The sequence below is a fragment of the Colossoma macropomum genome, unplaced genomic scaffold (genome assembly GCF_904425465.1).
Source record: "Colossoma macropomum unplaced genomic scaffold, Colossoma_macropomum, whole genome shotgun sequence".
In the NCBI taxonomy this organism is placed as follows: Eukaryota; Metazoa; Chordata; class Actinopteri; order Characiformes; family Serrasalmidae; genus Colossoma; species Colossoma macropomum.
This window is the reverse complement of record NW_023494788.1, coordinates 10,422,132-10,441,070: the sequence shown is the minus strand read 5'-3', so window position 1 is coordinate 10,441,070 and position 18,939 is coordinate 10,422,132. Positions and strand designations below refer to the sequence as shown.

At 41.3% G+C, this 18,939-nt stretch overlaps 2 protein-coding genes across 3 annotated transcripts in view; both read left to right on the top strand.

The window, feature by feature from the left end:
* Window positions 1-324: 324 nt before the first annotated feature.
* On the top strand, window positions 325-6,483 carry LOC118806785 (E3 ubiquitin-protein ligase Hakai). 2 transcript variants are annotated; one of them, XM_036568346.1, is made up of 6 exons: window positions 325-436; window positions 2,087-2,251; window positions 2,429-2,529; window positions 2,633-2,716; window positions 2,949-3,022; window positions 5,119-6,483. In XM_036568346.1, the coding sequence occupies exons 1-6, from the start codon at window positions 325-327 to the stop codon at window positions 6,122-6,124; spliced, it is 1,542 nt and encodes a 513-aa protein (XP_036424239.1). In that variant the 3' UTR covers window positions 6,125-6,483. The 2 variants fall into 2 exon arrangements, with proteins under 2 accessions (XP_036424239.1, XP_036424238.1); XM_036568345.1 differs by having other exon boundaries at window positions 5,104-6,483.
* A 2,084-nt stretch (window positions 6,484-8,567) lies between these two features.
* The window catches only part of celsr1b (cadherin EGF LAG seven-pass G-type receptor 1b), an 81,737-nt gene continuing 71,365 nt past the window's right edge, over window positions 8,568-18,939 (top strand). Inside the window, 2 exon segments of the mRNA XM_036568344.1 lie at window positions 8,568-9,176; window positions 9,178-12,149. Coding sequence (XP_036424237.1) covers window positions 8,671-9,176; window positions 9,178-12,149 — 3,478 coding nt within the window. The 5' untranslated portion in view covers window positions 8,568-8,670.

The following is an 18,939-nucleotide window of genomic DNA, read 5'->3' as shown; positions in this document are numbered from 1 at the left end:
AGAATGTATAGCTGTTTGATATTTCTAATTTAAAATACAGTTCTTGCCTCCTGCATTTAAACTCAGCAGCTATCTAATGTTGTAGTAGCCTATTAGCTCATCATCAGTCCATGTAAAGAATTCATTAAAAATGTGTTTATCTTCTGCTTTCGTTTCAGTTTTCTATTAGTGAAGAAAATACCAAAAATCTTTAATAAAAAAGTTTTAAAAAAATACTTTTTCGAGTTTCGATCATTATTTATGTCTCTTACTTAAACGCAGAGTGTGTGTGTGTGTGTGTGTGTGTGTGTGTGTGTGTGTGTATGTGTATATATGTAAATCATTATGCGTATTCCCTGCGCAACAATGATCGCAACAAGACAGGGGATGCGTCCCGCCTACGCAGGCTGGAGGCGAGTGTCCCAGAATGCAGAGCGAGAAGTCATGGACCAAAATGGTGAGCAACAAGCGAATAAAACAAAGTGTTTTTAAAATCTGCTGCAAGTCTGAACTTCCCGTGTTGCTTTTATTTCAGTTGGCAACATTTCGCTGCAACTATCAGCCTGTAGTTTATATGAGGTTGTTTAGACTCTGAGTGAAAACAGGCTGAGCCGCGCGCGCCACATTCACTCAGCCAGCTAGCCGGGAAGCTAACGGGAATGCGCCGCTGCTGTTGACATATTTTGAGAAATGTGTTCAGAAAATAAACGAGTTCGGCTTCCTTATCTGCTTCAAGTAGAGCTGGGTTTGTGTGTCGGCTGATAACGGCCCGGTGTGGATGTAGAGAATAGTAGCTGTGTAGTAATGAGGGATGCGAAGCTTCCAGTGCAGCGTTCACTGACAGTGAAGCGGATTTAGCCGCACTCGCTAAATATGTGTAGCTTTATTTTGTTTCATTTTGTTTCATTTGGGTCTAGAAGTTAATCGATAAATTAATATTTTTAGTATTTATGTTGAACTATTTTATTGGCAAATACATTATAAGGGTAAGGGGCAAAAGAGCAGATCCCTGTTTTTATCAAAGGTGTGGAGTGTTATTTGAAATCTTTGACGATATCTAGCTCCTAAAATAAGCTGTGAAAACATGCATGTGGAATGTATGCTCTAATTTTGGCATTTTTCTATAAACTGTTTTGTCGTCCCCGTTCCGTTATTTACTTTCTATTTCTATTTTATTTTTATATTTCTCTGGTTTTAGTTTATTCCAGTGTTTGTTTTCTCCTATCTAACCGTAATATATTTTTTTCCTTGGCTAAAACGTATCATACTAGCTAAAACAGTGCAATGAACAGCGTTTCTATTAATTTTATTTTGTGCAAAGATTTTACACACACACACACACACACACACACACACACACACACACACACACGTGAAGCTAAATCACTTTAATTTAGTCTACAATGAAACCGAAAGTTCACAACTGTGATTTGGATTCCATAAATTTAGCTGGAAATAACACACATCCTTTACATCTACATCGTGCAGAGGGACAGTGTTTCATAACTATATGTCCACTTTTGTGTAAGTAAGGATTGTTGGCGCAGCGTGTTTAGGCTTCTTCTTCTTCTTCTTCTTCCTTTCTATTTTCTTTTTACGTATGACTGAGCTTTCAAGAATTTTGAGCTAGCAGTTTGACTGCTACTGCTGTTTTGCTATTTTGCCCATTTACAACCTGTGAACCCTAGGCTTATTATTCAGTTATAAGGCGTAAGACTTATTCAACTACTGATATTAATTATTTGGTAACTGCTCTGAAACTAATGTGTAATTTATATGGTTATAAGAAGGAAGAACTGATTAACGTAATTAGTTAAAGGATTAACATTAACAGTAAAGGTCAGTTTCCCTGACAGGGATTAAGCCTAGTCGTGGACTACAATGCATTCTGAATGGAGATTATCTATTAAAAGTAAATGGAGTCCAGGACTAGGCTTAATCCCTAACCAAGAAACTGACCCTTACTGCTAAAGGCAGGCAGACTTCTTGTAATGGGCTAGGATTGTCTTCATTTGTTTGCCATGGCCCATGTCCTGTCCTGGAAAATGCCATACTCCAAGCAAATCAGTACACCAGTGCACTAGACGCTATTTAGTGGGTTTTGTAGACAATGATCTACAGGGAACTGATGGTTCAGGGATTCTTGGCGGTCAAGGCGTTCGGCGACGGATTCCCATCAAGTTACTGTCCAAACAGACTATAAGAAGCAAGCCTGCTGCCCGACCCCAGCGGCCCAGTGCCAGGCTGCCATCCAATGGACAAAGTGATGAAGGTAGGCGTTATGTACTTACAAGAATGATGGGGGAAACGTTATTCTAAAACATGACTAGCTTTTGTCTTCTTTGATTACAGGGTGGTTTTGTTAAATTTGTTTTAATATTGAAAATAGATTTTAGGTTTGCCGGTTTGTCTCCTGAGTCTAAAACTCTGCGTCTTCTGTGTTTTGTAGAGCCTTTTAGCTGTAAGCAGGAGGAGAGATTTGAGTGCAAATCTGGAGATGCTTATGGGAGCCAGCGGAGGTTTCCCCATCCTTTATTCTGGGACTATAAGGTAACTGCTTTAGCTGCACTTTGGGATGTCCTTACCACTGCTACAACTGTTAGATTTGAAAATATCTTTTCTTTTTCTAACTGAACCTCCTTTTTTCCCTCAGCTTAACTTGGTTGGAGAGAAGGACGACACCCCAGTTCATTTCTGTGACAAGTGTGGCCTGCCCATTAACATATATGGTCGAATGGTAGGAAGAACATTGTTTTGTAAGACTAGACTATGCATATATCGTTATATAAGTAATAGTTGATACTTTGTCTTACCAATTTCAATTTGAGATATCTTGGGTTGTGCATTATTTAAGCACAGAGACTAATCTGATTTGGAAAATTAAAACATGTTTATTCTAGGTATAGATTTTGTGTAGTTCTCAGTCATCTCATCCAAACACTATATAATGATCTGTCGTGTTTAAACAGATTCCCTGTAAGCATGTGTTCTGCTATGACTGTGCAGTGCTGTATGAGAAGAAAAACGATAAGATGTGCCCAGGGTAAGTCTTTTACTGTAACCATTTCAAATGCACTGTTGTGTGTACTTTTAATTTTAAGTGCTGCTATTCATAGTTTGTGATGTAAACTGTAGATGTAGAAATTGCCATTGTATGGATGTTTAGATTTGACCACTATTGCAAACGCATATATTTATATATTTATTGTACTTCTTTGTACTACTTCTATTGTACTACTTTACTATGCTAACATATCTGCATTTTATTCATTTCACTGCAGTTGTAACCCTCTAAAAATAAATGTTATGCTTCTCTGTAAGGCTAAACCAAGTAGATCTAGTGCAAATTTCTCTGTTTAATATATCATGTTTCTATATAACAGTTAGACTTTTTGTCCGTGTTTGCATTTAATACAGGCATTGTGTCTTAAAGGGCCCATATCGGAAAACAGAATTTCCCTTGCTTTTTTTTTTAAATAAGTGGATGAGTTTGGTGTAGTAAATAAATATTGTTGAAGTTTTAAAACATGCTGTTCGTTCCCCAGTCCATGCAGCTCATATAAGTTAAATAAGTTGAATGTTTCAAAATGTTTCGTTTTGAATTAATGTTTTTGTGATGTCATTAAAACCATCACATTTATATACACTCTATGGCCAAACGTATGTGAACACCTGACTGTTAAACCTATATAAGCTTGTTGGACATCCCTTTCCAAAACCATGGGCAAAAATGTGTAGTCGGCCCTGCTTTGTGGCTACAACAGCCTCGGCTCTTCTGGGAAGGCTTTCCATGGCATTTTGGACTGTCTGTGAGAATTTGTGCCCATTCGGTCAAAAGAGCATTTGTGAGGTCAGGCTTTGATGTTTGATGAAGAGGCCTGCTTCACAATAAATGTTCTAATTCATCCCAAAGGTGTTCAGTGGGGTTGAGGTCAGGGTTCTGTGCAGGCCACTAGAATTCCTCCACACCAAACTCATAAAACATTTCTTTATGAAATTTGCTTTGTGCGCAGGAACACAGTCATGCTGGAACAGGAAAGGGTTGCCATAAAGTTGGAAGGATATAATTGTCTAAAATCTCTTTGTATGCTGTAGCATTAACATTACCCTTCACTGGAACTAAGGAGCTTGGTCCAAGTCCTGAAAACGGCACCAGACCATTATCCCTTCTTTATCAAACTTTGCTGTTGGCACTGTGCATTCCGGCAGGTAGGGTTCTCCTGGAATCCGCCAAATCCAGATTCGTTCATCGAACGGCCGGTTTGTGAAGCGTGATTAATCAGTGCAAAGAACACGTTTCCGATGCTCCAAAGTCCAGTGGCGCTGAGCTTCACACCCCTCAAGCAGACACTTGGCATTGCACATGGTGATCTTAGGCTTGTGTGCAGCTGCTCAGCTATTGAAACCCATTTCATGAACCTCCTGAACCTGCTTGGGACTCTGTAGTGAGTGATGTCACAGAATATAAGCGCTTTTTTCGCGCTACTTGGATGCCCCACTCTGTGAGTTTGTGTGTTCTACCGCTTTGTGAGCTGTTGTTCTTAGATGCTTCCATTTCACAATAATAGCACTTACAGTAGACCAGGGCAGATGTTTCATGAACTGACTTGTGGCAGATATGATGTACTAAGACTGTGCTGTGTTTAAAGTCCTTGAGCTCTTCAGTTTGACCCATTCTGTTTCCAGTGTTTGTCTATGGAGATTGTTAGCGATGGGTGTGGCTGAAACACCTGAGCTCAATAATTAGGAGGAGTCTCCACATGCTTTTGACCATTTAGTGTATACAGTTTACCTCCGGCCATTCATGCAGACATTATATGGAGTGTTTTAGCTCAGACACCTTTCTGAAAGAGGCACACTACTGGGCACCCAATCAGAACAGAACTCATTTCCATATATCTATCTCAACGTTACAGTATTGCTTAAAAGAGATGAAGAAGGGCTGGAAAATGAGCTGTGACTGATGTAGGTACATATAAACCACACAGATGTTAAAAGTAAATATCAGGGGAAAAAATAATAAATGCGAGACAAATGTAGTATATGGGCCCTTTAATGTAAGCCGCAGTGTGAACTGTATAATTGTGCGCTGGCTCCACTTCCAATACTAAATTCTAAGTTCAGTTTGTCCCTGTACAGCTGCACAGACCCGGTCCAGCGCATCGAGCAATGCCAGCGTGGCTCCCTCTTCATGTGCAGCATTGTGCAGGGCTGCAAGCGCACCTACCTCTCTCAGCGGGACCTACAGGCCCACATCAACCACCGCCACATGAGGGCGAGCAAGCCCGGAGGCTCGCGGCCAGAGCCTGCCCACCCAGTCCCTTCTCCGGCCTCGGATCCGCCGGACCGCTTCCGCTTGCCGCCACCACCTCACCTGCCCAAGGCCCACCCTTTGATCCCTCCCCCATTGCAGGGTCACGAACCATACGGGCAGCTGCCCCCAGCTTCGCCCTCTGCATCAGACCTGGGGCCCTCATCACGAGGCCTTCCCCCAGAGACCTTCCGCATAGCCACTGTGACCACACGCAAGCACAGCAATCTCATTACTGTGCCCATCCAGGACGACTCTGGTGGCTCTGGCCCCTCTCCACGCGATCCCCTTCCTCAGACCCCACCAGGCCCGCCCCCACACCACCACCCCGGGGACTACCCAGGTCAGCCTGTGGTGTCCCACCCTCACCACATCATGCCCCCACCTCAGCAGCAGCATTACGGTCCTCCTCCACCACCACCTCCCCCGCTCAGCCACCCTATGCAGCATCCTTCCCAAGCCTCAGCTGCTCCACACATGGTCTACAACCAGGCGCCTCCAATGTCCACTGCCCCACCTCCCATCACCCCTCCACCTGGACATATCATCAACCAGATGCCTCCATTCATGAACCACCCTCTGCCCGGGCCACTTTCTCAACACGGGGGTCCACCTGTCAGTGCCCCTCCTCCTCACCACTACAACCCTAACTCCATGCCACAGGACCAGGGCACCCTCAGCCCACCCTTCAGCCAGCCTGGAGGCTTGAGCCCAGGCATGTGGCCTGCTCCTCGAGGCCCTCACCCTTCACGCTTGCAGGGGCCTCCACCTCAGGGCCAGATGCCTGGGCCCCACCACCCAGAGCAGGGCCGGTACAGACCGTACTACCAATAACACTTGGTCTGTGTCAGATTTATCTCACAGTTTGGACGTTGACAATATCACTCATAATTGAATTCATTTCAGTTCACTGGTGGAGCTGTGTGCGTGTCTGTGATGATAACGTAATATGATTCACTTGCTGATGTTTTGTATGAGCGTACCCTGCTGCTTACTGTGTGTTTCATTGTGTAACATGAGTTGAGTAAGTAGTTGTAAGTAAGGAAAATAATGGTGCAGTGCAGTCAGATGTCTTATTTGCTACAGTTACTGAGGACATATTTTTGCTTGAACACTTTTCGTAACACATCAGAACATTTTAAACGTTTTAAAGAATCTTGTACCCACCGACTGCAATAAACAACACTTGAACACATGAGCGTTTTTCTTTTTCTTTAAAGAACACCTATGACCATGCAAAGAACTATTTATGCAGACAAATGAGTGTTCTTGGTTCTAACTAGAGCCATCACCTTTACTAAAGAGCCCTTGAGCATTTTTTAAGAGTTTGTCTAAAGGGAAGTTCAAATGACTTTTAAATATTTCTGCATGATTAAATTATGATCTTACAAAATCATTTGTGGTTTTGATGTGAAATGTGCCGTTCTTAAAAACAAACGAGTCAGAATTGCTCACAGTGGAGGCGATAGGGGAATGGGAAATGTTGAATGCCTCTAAAAGCTACATCACAAGAGGTTGTTACATGAAATGGTTACGAATATGTTGCCTGTTACCTGAGACAATGTTTTATGCCAGTTTTAGGATGGTTTTGGCTAAAAATATATATTTTTAAATCCATTCATATCCGAGAGCTACACGTAAGGTGCTTTAGAGAAAACACGTCCCACTCAATTTATTCATTTATTCTAATATTTTATATCTTCTACTATTTTGGTACTTTTCTACCATTATCAGAACTCAGAAAAAACAGGTTAGTTTACTGGCTGTTTTAGATAGTATGTAAATGCCCAAATATGTGTTGTAGATGTCGTGATGCCTGGTTCCTATGACTACCACTGTAATGAAATCTTTACAATTAAGCATTTCACATCAAACCACTCTAAATGGCTTTGTTTCACCTCATTGACTGAATTGTGCAGGTATGATCTGTGGAATTTCTCTGTAAACCTATTTAACTGTGTATTTAACCAATAGGAAGATATTAGGAAAAGTTAATTGAGCAGATAAAAGTGTAAGTCAACTGACAGACATTTGTATTAAATTACACCTTTTTATTCCATTGTACACGGTGTAGTGCTTTGGACCAATTCATGAACAATTGAATTAACTTGAGAATGAGTGTAATGAGATGTGTTGGGGTGGGAAGGTCATAGATCCTCTGCAAGGTTGGTGCTGTTCAGAACTGCAGACCTGCCGCCCCACTCGAGTTTGTGATTTGTCCACAGGGGGGCGTTGCTTACAACATATTGATGCACATTTCCTTGCCTGCTCTTATGTTTGTATATTTAGGAAATACATTCTAAACAAGGCTAATAGTAGTTAAAGCAATTCACAAGACCTGCATAATTTAGTGGTAGGGATGCAAACAAGGATATTCAGAGCAATTTGATATGAAAACATTAATTGCAGAGAAACTTAATGACTGATTTCTTTCCAGTGGTGGTGATAGGGAACAAGATGTCACAGTGTCTACGATGCAAATCATTTTTCAACACTTCTCAATAATAGAACTTCTTAAACTTACACAGTCGTATGCAAAAGTTTTAACACCCCTGCTCAATTTACATGTTATAGGGTTCTATATAGCCCCATAAAGAGTTCTTCTATTATAAGCTTGACATCATTGCAATAGAAAAACCCTTTTCAAAAGGGTTCTATATAGTACCATATGTAAAACATTTCCATCAATATGAAGAACCGTTTCATGATGCAAAGAACCCTTTAATCATGCAAAGGGTTCTTTGAGTGTTCATGGTTCTATATAGAACTTCTTTTTCTTTCAAAATGTCAACAAGCAAATTGTTCCGTAACTTTTGCGCAGGCCATATTTTTGTTTTATTTTCCAAAAATGTGGCCTGCGCAAAATGTATGGCACGTTTTATATCTTGTTTTTTTTCCAAGATGTTAAATAAAAACTGTGCCATAACATTTGCAGAAAATGCCACTTTTTAAATGTAAATGCCTTCGATTTGAACTGTTTAAAAACTGTTTAAAATCACTAAACATGTAACTAGACCATGAGACTCTCAGTTTAATCGCATCTAAAAAGAACTGTTTTCAGAAAATGGAACAATATGAAACAAAAAAAAATAGGTGACAACCTGAATTGTTTCAAAATATCGGTTAATACTGTATATAAATTGTATGTAATTGTATATAAACTAATGCGTGTAGATGATTTTATGGAAGGTATGAAATCTCAGTTCAGGAGCTGGTTCATGCAAATGCCTCCTGGAGGAGGAGCAGAGTCACTAACTGAGAGAGAGAGAGAGAGAGAGAGACATGCTGCAGGCTGTGAACTTCTGGAGGACTCATGCGCCCGGAGTGTGATTCGGACACGTTTGGATGATATTTATTTTGGGGGTGAGATGTGAGAAGCCATGGATTTACCAGTGAAATGGATTTGGTTCGGAGTGCTCGTTCAACTTCCACTGTATGGATGCTTCGATCTCCACTTTCCGGAGAGTCTTCAGCCCGGAGCGGAGCTGGTGAACGTCTCCCTCGGAGCAGGATGGGTGTACAGAATAGACAGAACACTTACAGCCAAGTCGATCGGACGCTCGGTGAGGATCGGCAGCACTGATGGAGTTGTGTCTCTCGCGCGGAAAGTTCACTGCTCGCGCTTCACGAGACACCCAGCTCCGCTGTACTTGAGGATAACCTCGTTATTGTCTGGAAACGTTGTGCTGATTCATTTCAACACGTTTGTTCATGGACAGAATTGCTTTATCAAGTACAAAAGAAAGACACGTCGACTGGACGCTTACATTGATCTCCATTCTGGATATGGGGCGTGCTTTAACTCGGGTATGTTACCTATAAGCTTATATGAACATTTACCAGCTTTTGCACGGCAATCGCAACTGCTCCTGTCTACCTGCAAAGAGGAAAAAGTTTGTGAATAATGAAGTCTCTGAGACTGAACAGTGTTTGCCTCACCATGCCATTTTTCACTGCACAGTACCCACTTTTCAAGACAATGTGCTATTTCTCCAAGTGCGATTGAATTTTAGGCCAAATCGTGGTCAGAGTTGGGCTGTGAGCAGTGAACAGTGGGTCAAACGTCTGAAAAGAAATGTAAATTCAGCCCCACAGTTCCAGTTGCCCAACTACCAGGTTTCCGTGCCTGAGAATGAGCCCTCAGGAACTCGGGTCATCACCCTTAAAGCGTTCGACTCAGACGATGGTGATGCAGGTGTTGTGGAGTATGACTTGGAAGCTCTGTTTGACAGCAGATCTAACGACTACTTTCAAATAAACCCCGAAACAGGTGGCATCACCACACTGCAGCCTTTAGACAGGGAACTGAAAGACACCCATGTGTTTAAAGTCACAGCCACCGACAAGGGGACTCCAAAAAGGTCCGCAACAGCTTATCTCACAATCACGGTCAGTGACACCAATGACCACAGGCCTGTGTTTGAACAGACTGAGTACAGGGTTAGCATCCGCGAAAACGTAGAGGTGGGTTTCGAAGTAATGACCATCCGGGCCACCGATGGAGATGCTCCATCCAATGCCAATATGATCTATAAGATTGTGAATGAAGCCGAAGTGAATTCCGGGTTCGAGATAGATCCGAGGAACGGTTTGGTTAAAATCAAAGTCCGTCCAGACAGAGAGGTTCAGTCAAAGTATCAGCTGATAGTGGAGGCTAACGACCAAGGTAAAGACCCCGGTCCACGCAGTGCCACAGCCACCGTGCACATCACAGTTGAGGATGAGAATGACAATTATCCTCAGTTCAGTCAGAAAAGATACGTGGTCCAAGTTCTCGAGAATGTAGCTGTTAACTCAGAGGTAGCTCAGGTGAAGGCCACTGACAAAGATGCTGGCAATAATGCCAAAGTGCACTACAGCATCATCAGTGGGAATGTAAAAGGCCAGTTTTACATTCACTCACCCACCGGTGTCATTGACGTCATCAACCCTCTGGATTATGAGATGATCAGGGAGTACAATTTGCGTATAAAAGCTCAAGACGGCGGTAGGCCGCCTCTCATTAATGGGACAGGTATGGTTGTAGTGCAGGTGGTGGACGTGAACGATAATGCCCCTATTTTTGTCAGCACCCCTTTCCAAGCCTCGGTGCTGGAGAATGTTCCCATCGGACACTCTGTGATTCACATTCAAGCCATCGATGCAGATTCGGGGGACAATGCTCTGTTGGAGTACAGGCTCACGGACACGTCACCTAGCTTTCCTTTTGTTATCAATAACAGCACAGGGTGGGTTACAGTCAGCCTAGAGCTGGACCGAGAGACCACTGAGTTTTACACATTTGGCGTGGAGGCAAGGGACCATGGGGTCCCTATAATGTCATCTTCGGCAAGCGTGAGTGTGACAGTATTGGATGTGAATGACAACGTCCCTACCTTCACCCAGAAGATGTACAACCTAAAGATCAACGAGGATGCTGCTGTTGGGGCCAGCGTGCTCACTGTAACAGCTGTGGATAGGGATGCAAACAGCGTGGTGACCTACCAGATATCCAGCGGGAACACGCGGAATAGATTTGCCATTACCAGCCAGAGTGGTGGTGGGCTCATTACTTTAGCCTTGCCGTTGGACTACAAACAGGAGCGCCAATATATCCTCACATTGACGGCCTCAGATGGCACACGGTTTGACACTGCGCAGATTTTCATCAACGTTACAGATACCAACACCCATCGGCCTGTTTTTCAAAGCGCCAATTACCAGGTGTTAGTGAGTGAGGATAAGCCAGTGGGCTCCACCGTTGTCGTCATCAGTGCTACGGATGAAGACACTGGTGAGAATGCCCGCATCACCTACATGATGGAGGACAACGTACCTCAGTTCAAGATCCACCCCGACACAGGTGCCATCACCACTCAGATTGAAATTGACTATGAAGACCAAGCTTCCTACACATTAGCCATTATCGCACGTGACAATGGCATCCCTCAGAAATCGGACACCACCTATGTGGAGATCATAGTCCTTGATGCCAATGACAATGCACCCCAATTTCTGAGGGACATCTACCAAGGCACCGTCTTTGAGGATGCACCCATATATACAAGCGTTCTTCAAGTGTCGGCCTCGGACAGAGACTCAGGGTCCAACGGCAGAGTGAGCTACACTTTTCAGGGAGGGGATGATGGTGAGGGGGATTTCTTCATCGAGCCATACTCAGGAATTATCAGAACAGCCAGGAAGTTGGACAGGGAGAACGTAGCTACATACAACCTCAAGGCTTTTGCTATAGACAAAGGAGTTCCTCCTCTGAAAGCAGCAGTGGACATTCAGGTGACAGTGCTAGACATTAATGACAATGCTCCTGTCTTTGAAAAGGATGAGCTGTACGTCTATGTGGAGGAGAACAGTGCTGTAGGCTCCACTCTGGGTCGCATCAGTGCTACAGATCCTGATGAGGGAACCAATGCACAGATCTTATACCAGATCGTGGAGGGGAATGTTCCTGAGGTCTTCCAGCTGGACATTTTTAGTGGGGATCTAATTGCCCTCACTGACCTGGACTACGAGGCCAAGATGGAGTACCTGATTGTAGTCCAGGCCACCTCCGCCCCACTGGTCAGCCGGGCCATTGTACACGTTCGCCTTGTGGATGTCAACGACAACTATCCCGATCTGCAGGATTTTGAGATCATTTTTAACAACTACGTCACTAATAAGTCCAACAGCTTCCCAGCAGGTGTCATTGGGAAGGTGCCTGCTCATGACCCGGATGTGTCTGATAAGCTCCTCTACACTTTTGTGGAGGGGAATGAGCTGAGTTTGCTGATTCTGAACCAGGACACAGGAGAGCTTAAGCTGAGTAAGGATCTGGACAACAACAGGCCATTGGAAGCCACCATGAGAGTGACTGTGTCAGGTATGATAGCACATAATGTTTGAGTAGCCTTAATGTTTTAGAGCAGTAGTGTCTAGTCGACTTTTGCATCAGTCAATCATAACACACCTATTTTCAGTGCTGGTTGGTGGCAACTGTTGCTTGATAAGCTGAGCAAAAGTTAGAATACCCCTGGTCTAATGATTTTCTAACAAACTTTCCACAGTAAACAAACTAAAACATGGAAACTCTCTGCAAATTTTAGAACACAGCTTAAATTTGTTTAACATCATGAAAAAAATACAACGTAACATATTAAGTGTGCCATAACTTTTGCTCAGGGCACATTTTATGTTTTATTTTTACAACATGTCGAATTCAGCAAATAAAGAGTAATTGAACTTAATTTCACTTAGAAAATGCAAAAAAAAACCAAAAAAAAAACCAGGATTTGACCAGAGGGCGCCCAAACATTTGTATAGGTCACTTAATAGTAAAGGGAAATTTCACCAATTTTTCAAAGTTACTGTATAAATAAATGGTTAGATGTAAACAAAGTCATTCAGAAGGTTTGATGTAAAATACTCCAGATATCTGAAGAGTTCAATGTCTTTTCATAGAAGCTACCTCACCAAAAGTTATTAATGAGTTAGGTTCACTCATTATTTTGAATAGTAAATAAAATGGATATATTTGCATTGTAGACATTGTCCAATGACACTGTTTACATCCCAATGACTGAATTATGCAGAAATTTTGAAAAAAATATTGTAAAACTGGGGACCATTCTTTTGACAGTACTCGTACAGCTCTTTGTTTTTTTTGGAAATTATCCTTTTCACACTACTCTTTTTGGCTTCTTATGCTGCATTTTCACAGCAGTCTGACAATGATTTTTTCTCCTTAGATGATCTGATTTCTTTTTTTTTAGATAAGATTTCTGTATATGGTCATTTGTTGGAATGAGCTGATGTGCTGTGGTGTTAAAGATTACATCATGATTGAATGGAGTGTAATTTAGACCCCAGTAAGGGTGGGTAAAATCCTAGTCAAGGTGTTTTCTTTGAGGGCTGTTCATGTTTGCAAGTCAGGGTTGTTTTCACACTGCTTGCGGTTCAAAGCACATTAATCATTTACTGTTATAGGTTTTTTATTCAATGTGTGAAGTTATGAGTTCTAAACTGGCCACAGTGGAGTGAAACTTAAAGGGAATGTTAAATTCATTCCCTTTGAAGTGCACAAACATTTCTTATACTCCTGGATTAAAGAGAAAGTAGCTTTCAGATTAATGTATGCCACATGTTTTAGGTCATGGAGAACTACTTTTCTATAGAGAAGTGTGAGTTAGTTTTAGCTTGAAGCTTTTAAAATAATCTCAGTAAATAAAGTTCTGTCAGAACTTGCTGCATGTTTTCTGATATTGCAGCCAGAGATACAAAGAGCACGCTAATGGATCAATGTAAGGGCTTTTTGTGTATATAAATTTGGAAGTTGTCTTGCTGCTCCTAGACGGTCCGATCACTGCTTGGTCAGTAGAGGCCTGTTTGGCCATGTGGTTTCCATTAGATCCATAAGCTTTGCTCCAGCTAACGTGGATGATTTGGTACGAATGTGTCCTGGACCCGCTGCCACCCTTAATTTGATTTGAGGAAATTAGCCATGGCATGTGCCACTGCTTAGCAGGAACAGACAAACAGCCTTCCTGGTATAGGCATGGAGAGAGAAAACAAACAGTTCTCAAATGTTTGGTGTCACCGTTCTGGTGTGAATTTTCCAGGAACCCCAAAAACTCAACTGTAACTGCAAAGTACAATTTGTTTAATTTACTTAAATTTGACAGAAAGCCTGTTTTCTGAAGTTATCCTCTTGCTCTAACTTCATTCGTTTGTGTATCATGAACAAATTAGGTCAACATGCTCTAATAACTGAATGAATTAAATAGATATTTATTTTTTCTCCACAGCAGTCATAGATATTACAAGTGGTTTAGCAATTTCACTGCTCTAAGATATTTAATTCGGCTCACTGAGGGCTTGATAATTAACTGATGAATTGAAATGGAAGCCACCATGACAGTGACTGCGTCAGGTATGATAGCACATAATGTTTGAATAGCCCTAATGTTTTAGGGCAGTAGTGTCTGCTCTACACTTTTTCAGCATCAATCAATCATAAAACACCTGTTTTCAGCTAATGTAAGTGTTGGTTAGTGGCAGTTGTTAGCTGGTAAGATGTAAACAAGTCATTTAGTGTGGTTTGATGTGAAATGTTCTGTTCTTGAGAAACTTACTGAATCAGAATAGTTCACAGTGGTGGTGATAGGAACCAGATATCTGAAGACTTTAAAGGGGCCATATACTACATCTTTTACATTTTATTGATGTCCCTTTATAACGTTTGTGTGGTTTAATGCACCAGAAAGGGTCATTAATTTTTACGTGGCCATTTTCCAACCTCTCTTTATCCCTTAGAATCAAACAGGCTAAGATAAATGAGCTCTGTTCTGATTGGCTGCCCTGTATGGTGCCTCATTCAAAAAGCACTCTGAGCTGTATTTTCCTCAGTATGAATGGGCAAAGCTAAATTGCTGCAGGCTGAATAGGTGGATATTTCTGAATAAGTTGGTTCCTGTGACATCACAGAAAACAGGCTGATTTTGCAGCTTAGTTCCCATATATGTACGTGTCAATAAAGCTTTTGGTTTTTCATGTTATGGGCCCTTTAATGCCTCTAAAAGTGACCTTACAGAAAGTTATTACACAACATGATATTTAACTGGTGTTAAATTAACTTTTATTTATTTTTTTATTGAATTAACTGATTTGAATGTAGCGGGTTAGGGCAGGGAAATCTCTAACTGCTGTACCGCTGGGTTGTTTCAAGTCTGAGATTAGGACACACTCTGTTAGAACTAGGAGTGACTCAGACATTTTGAGGCTGTTTACACCTTGCTTCAACTTAAGTTGTCAGTGATTGAATTTCACTTGGCTGCATGAAAAGTCATGTAAACACACTCAGGACACATTGTGATCAGATTACAACTGGATCCCTCAAACCACATTCGGATGTGGTCATAAACAGTTCTTGACCACATTCAACATAATTGTAAACAGAATGCGTTTTCAGTCCGCATACTGTTATGTGCACCTTGACTTCTCATGTATCCAAAAAGTCTTCATCATCTAAACTGCTTGTGGGGCGGTGCTGGAGCCTATCCCCGCTGTCACTGGGCAGAAGGCAGGGTACACCCTGGACAGGTCGCCAGTCCATCGCAGGGCAGACAGACAGACATATACATCCACACACAGTCACACACACATTCACACCTAGGGGCAATTTAGTGTGTCCAGTCAGCCTGACTGCATGTCTTTGGACTGTGGGAGGAAACCGGAGCACCCGGAGGAAACCCACACAGACATGGAGAGAACATGCAAACTCCACACAGAAAGGCCCCTGCTTGCCCGGCATAAAATCATAATACAATTAGCCAAAATAAAACTTGAATAAATAAATTCAATCTGCTTGCATTTTACTGTGGATTAGTCTTTAGCACAGCGTCTCTTAGACATTACGATCATCCTAAATCATCACTTCTGCTCTCAGATTGTAGGCCTCAATATTCTGATCCCTTGAGCTATCAGTGCACTACGTTGAGAGAGTAGTTTTGTCTGTAAGTGAAAGTGCTCAATTCTCAGCACACAGGATCTCGCAGTGCATGTTCTGCTTTTTAGGAGCAGGTTTAATTGTTTTTTTTTTCTATGGACCCCACTTTTTAATTCTTTCTGAGTACACTGTAAACCTAAATGGAGTTACTTATTTGAGTGGACAAACAGACATCTTCCTGGTAACCTTTTTATTAGAATCTGACTGTGTGGCAGTGAAGGCTGGTTGCTTAGAAATACTTTCTCATTTTCTCAAGGAGAGAAAACATCCAAAGGACATTGTCATGTTAATCCCTCAGCTCACTTCCCTGAAAGTTCTCAAGCCAGTCGGCCGTTACCGCTTGGGCTTTCGTTTTGTTCGTCTCGAGCTTTGAGGGCATGAGGAGAAGTCTTCTCCTGCAGAGAAAGAGTGTAGAGGAGGACATGAGGAGAGTGGGTGGTGCTGGTCATGATCAGTGAGCTGCTTTGGATGCAGATGAGTTGCTGCTGTGATCTCTCACCTGGTGTGAGGTTTACTTCCCCTTGTCTATTCTTCAATGTTGCTGGTTTTAGTGGTGGTCTGGTGGCCTTCTTATTGCTATGAATTATTTCTAGCGGATAAGAGGAGACATTTAGTTGGAGTGCAGTTTCTGAACTTTCAATCAGTTTCACATTTATGTCATTTAAAGTTATTATTTCAATAATTGAAACAAACAAGATCATAAGTGCAGACTCAAACCTGTCAATACAGAATGTAATCTGAGTGTAAACTGTCATAATTAAACAATTGAATTTAAAAACCACAAAAAGTACAACAACTTTAGATTCCATTTAAAAAAGATGGCTGTTCAAGGGTTCTTTAGTAAAAAAACTGGTTCTATATAGAACCATGAACACTCAAAGTACCCTTTGCATGATTAAAGGGTTCTTTGTGTCGCGAAGTGGTTCTTCAGATTGATTGAGAATGTGCTGAAGATGGTGCTATATAGAACCTTTTTGAAAAGGGTTCTGTATAGCACCAAAAAGGTTTCTTCTATTGTTACGATATCACGCTTGTAACAATAGCAGAACCTTTTCAAATAGGTAATATATAGAACCATATACAGCACATTCTCCACCAATCTGAAGAACGTTTCATGATGCAAAGAATCCTTTAATCATACAAAGGATTCTTTGAGTGTTCATGGTTCTATAAAGAACCTTTTTCTTTACTAAAGAACCCTAGAAGAACAATCTTTTTTAGGTGTGTAGGAGTGGGAAATATGACAATATTTTAGCATTATTGTAATACATAGTATGCTTTTTCAAGCATATGGTTGATATCATCAGTACTTAAAGGAACAATATCTAAGATGATACAACATGTCAAATTTATGATCTACACTCCAAACAAATAATGGACTTCATATTGTCAGAATGTTGTGGTATCCATCTCTATAGAAACAAGGAAATGCACAGTTCCTCCTCCTCCATCTTCACTTCTTGCTAAATAGCCAATGTTAACACAAACAGGTGTTTAGTTACCAGTCTAGAAGAAATGTTGAAAGTTCAGCGCACCTTTTACTTGCCAAGAGCTTTCTCCAGCAGTGGGAAGCAATGATAATGTTAACCCTTTACGTTATGATTCTTTTCTTTGCTGCCAAATATTGTTTCATGACGAGAGTATGTGGCAGTGGTGATAATGGTCACTTGCCAGGAGCTTTAGCCATCCTTGCGTTTACTCAATGCTACAGTAACTCGCCATCGCCTCTTGAAGTACAATGTGGTATTATGAGACGGATGGGCCAGGACTTGCTGGTTAGCAAGCTAACTTCAGTAATATCTCTACAACATGATACATAGATGTCTTTGACATAACGCCAAAACTGTTATTTCTTCATATTCTGTTGATAAATTTAGTTAATTTTAGAATGTTTCAAACAAAAAATCTTAAAAGAACAATGACCGACTGCATGTTTCATCACAACGAGAGCATAGTTAGTCCTTAGTGGTAGTTAGTAGTTTAGTTAAGAAAGAAGAACTCAAGTGTGGCACATATACAGCAAGTTCACACTTCAGTTCCTCTCTCTCTCATAACCAATGATACTGAAGAATTCATAGAGGTCACCGAATATTAAGTTGTAAATTTCATACCTGAATAATAAAGGGTTCCTCACATTATTTGTTCATGTGAGTTGCCCAGTGACTGGCAGCAAAGGATTACAATCCAGGACTCGATGATTCATTGCATTAGATTATCTTCAGCAGGAAATTAAGATAAAAAGAAATTCATACACGCATACCTGAAGACACATGCTTTACATCAGCAACCAACTGAGCAGCTAAAACCTGTCTACTCTGCTTAGAGAGAGAACACACGAATGAAATACATCAAACATCTTCCAGATAAAGATGAAAAGCTTGGAAACTATAAGAGGTGAGCCATCTCCAACACAAAGTCAAAACTTCAGCTGAAAAATGAACCTCAGATGTTTTTTTTTTCCAGACGTGCTCAGAATCAGATATTAATTACAGCCCAGAACTCCAGAAGCACCTCAGATAAGCTTTATGAAGTCATTTCTCCTCACTGGCATGCTTGGAATGCAACCAACAGCAGAAGCGACAGACAGTCAAATGATGTTAAATAACTGGAAACAGTCTGTATAAGGGCACTGAGTGCACTGAATGAGGGCACTAAGTGAGCATGTACAGTTTGAACACTCCTGGTCAAATAACATGTTGATTTTCTAAGTGAAAATAAGTTAACACATCCACTACATATGGTATTTTTCTGCTATTTTAGTGTACAATTTCTATTTTTTTGAGTTTAACATTTAAAACGTAAAATACAAAATGTGCCATAACTTTTGCACAGAACAAATTTTGTGTTTTATTTTTTCCCAATATATTCACTTCAGCAAATAAACAGCATTTGTGTGTTAAAGTTGTGCAGAAGTGTGTTCTCTGTCGAGGACGTGTCCCTAAATTCCCTAATTTACCAAAATATGTCATTTGACCAGCCCAAACTTTGCATTTGACTGCATGTGTGAGTGTTAGTCTGTTTATGTGAGATCAAAACCAGCAAAGTACAAAGAAATCTGTTGTTTTAATCTAAACTTTGGTTTGTCACCATTAGACCTTCAGTTAAAGACATGCCCCTAGCATTTTCACTATCTGCCGCATAAGTAATGTGTGGCCAACTATGTAAGTAA

Excerpts from the sequence above, each read along its gene's own strand:
- LOC118806785 (XM_036568345.1), top strand. The coding sequence starts at position 325 with ATGCGTATTCCCTGCGCAACAATGATCGCAACAAGACAGGGGATGCGT. Across the intron at positions 2,252-2,428 it reads CAATGGACAAAGTGATGAAG|AGCCTTTTAGCTGTAAGCAG; the intron begins GTAGGCGTTATG and ends TGTGTTTTGTAG. Across the intron at positions 2,530-2,632 it reads CTTTATTCTGGGACTATAAG|CTTAACTTGGTTGGAGAGAA; the intron begins GTAACTGCTTTA and ends TTTTTCCCTCAG.